Below are 9538 nucleotides of genomic sequence, written 5' to 3'. Positions count from 1 at the left end.
CATGTTTTGTTTTGTTTTTTTTCCTTTTTGACATTATAATTGCCATTCTCAGGGATGACATAGTATAGAGGAGAATTGCTTATTTTGATACAAATGCTAGTTATCACATGGGCTTTGCAGGTAAGTTCATGATGGATGATTATGATGATTATGCTTATGCTTATGGCTCCTTTGTACGTGCTGAAATGTTGGGGTAGTGCAGAAGCTGGTAGACTTAACTTTTTCTTTTTGAAGTAAAATATAAGTGTACATTTTTTACAATTTGTACAACATCCAAAGCATCTCACAAGAGTAGTATGTTTGGACGTTGTACTTCCAAGTTAAATCTTTGTCCTTTTATGTTCTGTACATTTCCTTATCTGCTCTGACGTTGCGCCGATCGGCCAAAATAGCCCGACATCGGCGAGTTTGAAGATATTTCCCTTTTTATTTTTATTTTTTATTTTTTGTTCATCTTTTGATTTTGGTCTCATCTATATTATACAACATACAACATACAACATACAATATAATAAAAGATAATAATACAACATAATCCCATACAACATCATAAACGGTCAAGCATCCATCTCAACTTCAAACCTCCACAGCAGCGGGTCACTGCATACCCAGATGGAGCTACGGAGTATGAGATAATGCTCTCTGTGCCACGTCTGCACGCAAGGGGGGGACCAAAAGGACCAACTGGCGGTGAATCCACACGATCTAGCCCTTCCTACGTGGTTGTTGCCGCAGCCAGTCATTGTTGTGTCGGATCATCGATCGGCGGGCTGCTGGAGTGAAAAGCCAATCATTGACGTTGCTGACTTGGATGGGGTTTTAGTCTCGTTACACATTTGGTCCGAGCCATCCTGGTTATTTCGGAGATATGAGGAATTTCAGGTTGATGTTGGATGTTGTATACTATTTTGGTTTGGAACTAGACTTATGGTCACTGGAGCAAAATGCGAATGGAGTAAATGACTCGAGAATGGTGGCGCTTGCTAACGGTTACGGCGGTTGGCTTATTCAAGAACTCTTTTTTTTTTTTGTTCTTTTTTTTTGTTCTTTTTTCTTTTACAATTAGAGGAATTAGAGGAATTCACTCGGAGGGAGGAGATGGTTATATTTTGTACTCTGTACAACATACAACATACGAGATACCCCCAACACACTAACTACTTCAATACTCAATGATTGGACCTCTTCTCCTTCCCCTCTCTTTTTGCTACACAAGCGCTAGAATGTGTAAAGGCAAGATGAACGTGCAGTCGATCTCTTGGCTCCACGGGAAAATGCAATGCGAGGTTAAATCCCAAGGTTGCACGGCCCCAGCCTAGTTCCATCACGCTAGATCCTGGCTTCGTGGTGTGCTGTTATTCGCGCGAGGGAAGTGGGTGGCGTCTGGCTCACAGCAAATCACTCAAGTCACATGGAAAAGCAGAGTCACAATTTGGATATTGTTTATATTGTTTATATTGTTTAGATTGTTATATTGTTTCAGGGTTGTATACAACAATGTACTCCATACCTTTCGTATATATGGATTGTCCAGGCCTATACCTAATTGGGGTGAGTACCTCTGGATACCGTGGACCTATGGTAGTAACTGGCTATACGGAGGCTATCTTAAGTCGATACTTTGTAATTTACCCCCATCCTGTACAACACATCAAAATAGGCTGCAGGGAACATCCCTGTAAGTCATCGGCTTTTGGTCAAATTCTCCTCGTGTCCAAGTCTCACGCTTGTACAATCGTACTCCGTAATTATGCTGTACCACACATGCCCTCAAAGGCCTTGTATCCATTGTGCGTGTCCCCGATCGTCAGTCTGACGGCCTTATCTGGCATCAACGTCTGCCCAGACGGCTTCGGGCATATTTTGCCTGTGATGTGTGAGGGACAGCATGGGGAAAGCATGGCAGCCCCTGGTGAAACATTATAGACGAGGATAGAAAAGGGAACCGAAAAAAAAGTCCCGCATATAATTTGTATATGATAATAGTACTACTCGAAAAAAAGCCAGAAAACCAGCGAGAGGGAAAGAAAAAAAAAAATGAAAGAAAGAAAATGAAAATGAAATTAAAGAAACTCCTCTGTTCTCAACAAAAAAAAGTCTGAAAGCCTGAAATCTGCACGGACAAAGTCTGCAGGGTGACTCGCTGCAAGGTACGGACGAACCCGTCGATCGACGCGAGATTGACGACGTAAATATTTGAAGTGGAGGTTTGTACGGAGTAGCTATGGGAGCCTTGTTATGGATAGACACTAAACCTTGGAAGGATCTCTCTAGTCTCTACTCCGTATGTAACCTCCTAACCCTACAAGTTGGATCCACCGAGTTGATACACGGAAAACCCCGGAGGGACGATCAGTAAACGAAATTGACTCAATTATTGTTGTATTTGATTTCCTACTACAGAGTACAGAGTTAATTTACGACTCCGTCCAGCGAAGTCAATGACATATTTCAAATACTGGATATTCATATTATTGCTACTCCTAGGTATACCTATCATATATAAGAGCAGGTCATCTCCTTACATTTTTTCGGCTCAACGGTTCGATACGATGCATCACACCCGAATTGCGGAGTTGCCGTACCAATAACTGGGTGGATTGATAGTGGATCTTTCATTTGAGCTGGTTTTGAATAATAGTATTCTCTCCATTTGTTCATTTCTATCGGGGAGAAAACAGAATAAAAAATAATGAAGAATATTAATGAAAAAGCCACATCCGAGTTTTGGCCCACTCCCTCATTTCAATATTTCCTCAATCATTCAGCCTTCAAATCCTCAAGGCTATTTCCTTTTCCAGCAAGGAAATGGTGTGTCGATTCAGGCGGATCCCTCCCCCCATGGCCCCCCCTAAACTACTGTACGCTGTATGTGCAGCGGGTATCGGGCCGTCGATAGCGAGCTGCGGTGCAGGGATCTGTCAGTGCTCCCCCTCTCTTTCTCTTTCATCTTTTTTTTTTTTTTTTTTTTAATTTTCCCGGAGCTCTCTGGGCCTAGTGTACTAAGCTGGTTAGTACCTGCTTTCGTTGTCTGACCCCCCGAACTAAACGTCTGTATGAAGTGAGAAAATAGGAATTCTTACCCCGTTCCCCGAATAATCATGAGACTAGAGAACTTTGCCAAGGATTCATCCCAAATATATAAATTAAAATCAATAATAATGGCATTGAAGATTATCCAAATTCGATCTGGCCCGTATTTTCCCGGCCCCATGTTCACCGACCTCTCAAGGGTCTGTGTGGGAGACGCCACTTGCTTCAAATGCAAATACTCTCTGTACTCTTGGAAATGGAAATCGTATTCCGATCATGATCTCCCCGAAATCGCATAAATTAACCATTGAATCTAGATGGATGGTCAATGCTTATTAGGGTAGGACTGAAAAAAATAAAAAAATAATACAACATAGTAATAGTAATCAGTGAATCCCTAGTTGTCAATTTTGGTTTTTTTTTTTTTTATATATTTTTTTAACGGAATGCGTGGGAATTGACATCTGTCAAGCTTGAACCGAGATATTCGGCTTGGAAATCAAGTCCGTAAGTAGTCTAGTCTGTTAGTGGGGAATACATAGGTACCTATGTTGTACTCCGTAATAATAATATAGAATAATAATAATAAAAAGGAATAAACGCAAGGGGACTTTGGCCCTGCCCTTTTTCACCTGGGTTTATGTTGTATGGTCTTATTTTTCCCAGGAAGAAATTAGCGGTGTACTGGGGTCGAGTTGGCTTGATGTTCAGTGTCTCTTTTACTCTTCCCCCCTTACTGGGATCTGGCTCTGGGCTTTTTCCTTTCTTGTTGGGTATATCCTGGAAAAATATGGGGGAAATAAAATGGGAAAATCAACCAAATATTCATGTTATTATTCATGTACTCCGTATTTGCTATTATTATCTTGGGAGGATTATTACCCCGGCTATCCTGACTATTAAGGACCAATGTTAGACCAATGAACCCATTCCAGACTCTATTGGGCATTCAGATCATCTACGTCCATAACAGTCCAAAGAAAACAAGAAAAGAAAAGAGGAGTTTCTGGATGCATCATCACGGGGTCTCTCAGTTGAGATTACGATGCTACGTACGGAGTATGAATATCTCATTTCAATTCGGGCTAAAATCGGGTGAACAAATCTAGACTAAAAGCTCTCTCAATTTCTTTTTTTTTTTTCCTTCCATTTTTTCCTTCCATTTGTGTTTTTTTTTTTTTTTACTTTTTCCTCCCTAATTTTCTCACTCTTTCGGTAATCGCCTAGCCTCTCTGACTGGTCTCTTCGTACTTGACAGGGATTGGAGGGATTGGAGAGAGAAAGAGAGAACAGACCCTTGATCGACTTTAAGCCACCCGTGTTTCGTGGTTCCTTCTGAGCCACTGATTTTCCCCTCTGCATCCCTGGGGTGTGACGTGCTTCTTTCCTCTTTCTCTCTCCACTGTTACTCACGGCCCGTCTTAACGCCCAGATCGTCCCGAACCATAAAAAAGAAAACAAGGCCTTGGTATGATTGTTTCTTGGCTTATAAAATAATTGTAATTAGATAGCATTGCAGTGGTCCATAGGTCTTTGAATGGAGGAGGGGGCGATCGACCGGTGGTCACCTCTAATAGTAAGGTATCCGAGAGGGGACCAGGCTCGGCCGATGTCCGGTGAACGGTTTGAATGATTTTTGAATGGGGGGGTTTTTTTTTTGGCGCTGGGATTGATATTAGCCGTTTCTTTAAGACGGACCTTGCAGGTGTTAGTTTGTACTATGCCCCAAATAGAGGGGAAATGGTGCAAGCGCTGAATCCAGAAGCGGGAGAGTGCAATCCGCAATCGACGGTGCAGCCGCCGCGCATTGCCGGGGGGTTTTTTTATTTTTTATTTTATTTTATTATTTTAGTTTTTCCCCTCTCTCTCTGCAGTCGCTGACAGATGTCTTGCACGATGAAAGAGATGTCGGGAGATTTGAATTTCCAACTGTCTTCCGTACTAGTAATGCACACTAGTTATAGTATCTACCTAGGTAGGTACTGTATTGTTAGGGATAATTATAGTATCTTAACCATGGTTTCGCTCATTCAACGTTTCAACCGTGGATGTATTTCCCCCGTTCCTCCCCCGGTTTCCCATCCATGGTTCACTGGAGTGGGACCCGCGCGCGTGGAGACGAACCGTCTCAGCTATTTCTGCAGTGTCTAAGGTGGTTATCATTTTATGAAACAGGACTACTTTATATATAGGATGATAGAATTATAGGACTATATGGGTATATAGTCCTACAAGAATGGATTCTAATCTGGTGTTGTCGAGCTAGAAATAGTATCTAGAGTCTAGAGTAACCGTCATCCCAAAGTAATCAATTAATTGAATCTGATCGGTTGACTCCACTAAGGGAATCAACTCCCAGATCCAGCGGGCCTATCCCGGCCGATCAACATGTTGCTTTTACTGTCTGTCACACAGACCAGGATCCTCAGCTGGGAATATTTTCTCTTTGAATTTGTCCCTGCAGTTTGGGAGATATGATGTTCCTTACAAATTGGGTAATGCTAGTTCATATTAGTCAACCTGGTTAATACCAAGGGAAATGATTTACCTTGACACTTTAACTCTGATCCGGTCCTTACTTGGTGGCGTAGAATAATAATTATGAATATTTCCCTTAAAAAGAAAAGAAAAAGAGAAAAAGAAAATAATAGAAAAAAGAAAAAGGAAAAAGGAATAAAAAAGGAATAAAAAAGGAAAAAAAAAAAAAAAAAAACAGCAGATATCGAGTCTAGAGGATGATCTGAACGCACGGTTCTGGTAGTCACTCTCTCTCTCTTTCTCTCTCTCCACCGGGTCCACTGTGATTGATTCGATGGACTCTCTCTCTCTCTCTTTCTCTTTTTCGATTTCTCTTCTTCTCCCTCAAAAGACGGGGCAAGCCGGGATTTCTGCAGACAATATTCTTCTCTTTCTCTTAAAATCGACCCCCTTAGTCAGCTTCTTCTTCTTTATCCTCCACTGATCGACTTTCCCGCTGCGGCTCAGCGTCATTTCGCTTCACCTCTTTTTTTCCCCTCTCTTAACCGCTGTGCTTAAGTTTCACTGTACGATTTCCTTTTATTTTTAAAGAGTCCTTTTTTTCTCTTTTCCTTTTTTTTTTGCCCTATTTATTTTTGTGTGTTTATTTGTGTTTATTGTTTTACTTTATCGTTTATATCTTTTTCTGTTTTGGCTTTTGTTTTTCAAACGCCATCTCTCCAGCCTGCAGTGCATAGGGATGCGTTTGCTGCACCACCCCAGCCTCCACCTTTCTGTACGTCTAACTTCTTTTCTCAACCACCCCCCAACCCTCGACTGTCTGAGACTTTAACCTTTCCCTTCCCCCCTACCTTCATCCGGCTTCGGCCTTATTTTATCATTCATTGCGCTCCATTTTTCTTTTTAAAAAAAGAGTTTCTTCTTCAATGACATGATTCCTGCATGACCTTGAAACGATCACAAAACTTACGCTTTTCTTTTTTTTTTGTTTTAGTGTCCCAAGCTTCCGAACTTTGATGTTGTTCGACGATTGTTAATGATCCTGATGACCATTGTGCTTCTCTGAATTCGTCTACTTTTGCAAAAAAAAAAGTCTTTATTGCGCTTCTGTTTAGGCCCAAGTCTTTACAAAAGGTTTACGACTTACTACGAAGCTTCACTACGATAATTGCACGTCCCTGCATCGCCTGCATCTTGCATTACTTTGCTATATTTGCCCTCCTATCTCCAAACGTTTGATCTTGAAAGCCCAGTTGAAGATTTCGTTTGCAACTCTTTCTCTTTCTTCTTATTTTTTGTTCCGTGCAACGTTCGCAAGTTCCTGTGGTTTTTTTCCAAGGATTCTGCAGCCTATATTGATAGCACGCCGGACGACATTTACGTCCGCTGCTCGTTTCATTCCTCTATTCTAAACCGTTTATCCCTGCAACCGAAAAGCTGGAGCTGCCATCGATATCGCAGGTCCATACCCGCGGTCCTGCTGACATCCCCTGGTACAACCATCACGCGGCCGAACGACCGTTATTGCCCGGCGACAAACTCCCCGCCCTCAGCCTGCCGACAGCCACTCAGGGTCTCTCCCGGACCGCCTACCACGATCCGTCCCTGACCAATTCCACCAATTCTAGTGCACGTACAAGTCTTTCCGGTGCTTCAGTGCCTGTCAACGAACCGAGGAGTCCCCCGTCCTCTGCGGACCTATCTGGGACCCAGGGTCGACTTTCATTAGATTCTTCTGCCCCGACTGAATACAGTCTCCCCCCTCGGTCAACGAAGGGTACTATCCGAGTCCGACTTCTCTCGGCAGCATGAACCAGACCCAGCCATACATGGACGTCCACTCGCACATGTCTTCTGCTCAGTCATACGCTCCTCAAGGCGCTACCGCAGGCTCAATGTCCCACTACCAGTACCATGGGCAACCCCCTGTGATGCAACCTGCATCTTCTTACGCCCCGGCTGCTTACCCCCAATATGGATATGCCCCTGGGGTCACTTCACCCCCAACGGGACACCCACCAAGCTCAATGGGTGGCCAGATGCCAGCTCAGTTGCTGCCGTTGCCGGGTAAGCTCCAAAGCCAGAATGTAATCGATGATTATTCTGATCGTTATCAAGTGAGCAATCACGCCGCTCCTCCAAGCGGATATGGGAACAACACCGGGGCTCCGCTACAAGGGTTCGTCTTTGATGGTACCGGTCAAGTGGCTCCTCCGGGAGCAAAGCCGCGAGTGACAGCCACTTTATGGGAAGATGAAGGGAGTCTCTGCTATCAGGTAGAAGCGAAGGGAGTGTGTGTAGCTCGACGAGAAGGTAAGTTCGTTCTATAGGAAAAGGTTGATTGGGAATATCTTTTTTTTGACTAACTTTTTCTTTTTCTTTCGCAGACAACCACATGATCAATGGTACAAAGCTGCTCAATGTAGCTGGCATGACCCGTGGTCGACGTGATGGAATTCTCAAAAGTGAAAAGCTTCGCCATGTTGTGAAAATTGGCCCGATGCATTTGAAAGGTGTCTGGTATGTATTTTCATCCCACACAGCGTATGCAGCATCAGTCCCTAACTCTTTTACTCTTCAGGATCCCATTCGAGCGTGCTCTGGAATTTGCCAACAAGGAGAAGATCACCGATCTCTTGTACCCACTGTTTGTGCATAATATCGGTGGTCTGCTATACCACCCAGCCAACCAGACTCGGACAAACATGGTAGTGCAAGAGTCCCAGCAACGACGTTTGGAAGGCCCTCCTCCGGGTCCCCAGCGCACGCCGTCTGGCTCTCAGCAACCCCCAATTCACCATCACCACCCCTCCCTTCAGACTCCCATGTCCTCTCACATGTCCCAAGCCCCCATGAGTGGCCAGCCTGGCTCCAGACCAGCCCTCGAGCGTGCCAACACCTTTCCCACGCCACCCGCCAGCGCATCCAGCCTGATGGGCGTCAACAACCAAGGCAGCTCATATGAATGGGGCGGACAAGCGCTGCGTGTGGGGGACTTGTCCATCGACACCACATTGAGCAACCAGCGCTCAATGCCAACCACCCCCGCAACCACCCCACCGGGTAACAACATGCATGGCTTGCCAGCCTATCAAAGTCAACCCTACGACAGCTCCAAGCCGTACTACTCCGCGGCACCACAAACGCACGCCCAATACACGCCACACACTCCATTGACCAATTCAGGGATGTCCAGCTACGGCCAACCCCTGCCCGGCGGATACATGAAAAGCGAAATGGCGCCACCAGACCCACGACCCGGCGCCTCAGAGCCCGAAACCTCCGAGCGCGACCCCAACCGCTACAGCCAGAGTAATGGACCCGGCGAGACCGTCTCTGAGCACGAACAGGAGTACATGCCGGACCACAACGCCGGGTACAACTCTAACCGCGGCTCCTACACCTACACCACAAATCCTTCCGTCAGCTCGCTGACCGGCGATCACTCCCAGCTCACCCCGGAAATGACCAGATCCCCGAGCCAGCAAAACGGCTCCGGTCGCATGACTCCGCGCACGGGCGCCGGCCCCCCTCCTCACTGGGCTTCGGGGTATAACACTCCCCCCCGTCCCGCCGCCGCCACTACCCTGTACAACGCTGTCAGCGATACGCGCGGTACCCCGGTCAACGGTGCTTCGGACCCTTACTCCATGGCCTCGACCACGGCCCCAGTCTACGCGACTGGGAATGGCTCGTTGAGTGCGGGCAGCAAGCGCATGCGCGAGGATGACGATATCCGCCCTCCTGAGAGTACCACTGAGTACGAGACTTCGAAGCGCCGTAAGACCATCACCGATACTACCCTTGGTGGTCCGCTTGGTGGTCCGGTCGGTGGCCCGCCTATTCTTCAGCCGATGAAGCCTAGCGCGGTCATGGCTCGCCATCGGTGAGTGTGTGATTCAATTGTGGTTTCTAGTTAGCTTTCAGCTTGTGGTTCTGGTTCTTTTTGAGTTTTTGTTCGGGTCTTTTGCTTATTTTTGCTTTATTTTTTACTGGGATCTTTTTTATTTATTTTTTCTGTTGGTTC

General features: G+C 45.5%; 1 protein-coding gene across 1 annotated transcript; it reads left to right on the top strand.

Annotated features, from left to right (window-relative positions):
• Positions 1-7319: 7319 nt before the first annotated feature.
• On the top strand, positions 7320-9401 carry N7516_003045 (KilA-N domain-containing protein; the record flags this gene model as incomplete). Its single annotated transcript, XM_057215765.1, has 4 exons — positions 7320-7578; positions 7630-7824; positions 7899-8031; positions 8093-9401. The coding sequence occupies 4 exons, from the start codon at positions 7320-7322 to the stop codon at positions 9399-9401; spliced, it is 1896 nt and encodes a 631-aa protein (XP_057077648.1).
• Between the last annotated feature and the right edge of the window lie 137 nt (positions 9402-9538).

This window comes from Penicillium verrucosum, assembly GCF_028828655.1.
Source record: "Penicillium verrucosum strain IBT 35672 chromosome Unknown utg000001l_segment0_segment0, whole genome shotgun sequence".
Taxonomy (NCBI): domain Eukaryota; kingdom Fungi; phylum Ascomycota; class Eurotiomycetes; order Eurotiales; family Aspergillaceae; genus Penicillium; species Penicillium verrucosum.
The sequence above is the reverse complement of the archived record's forward strand: the minus strand, read 5'-3'. Positions and strand labels throughout refer to the sequence as shown.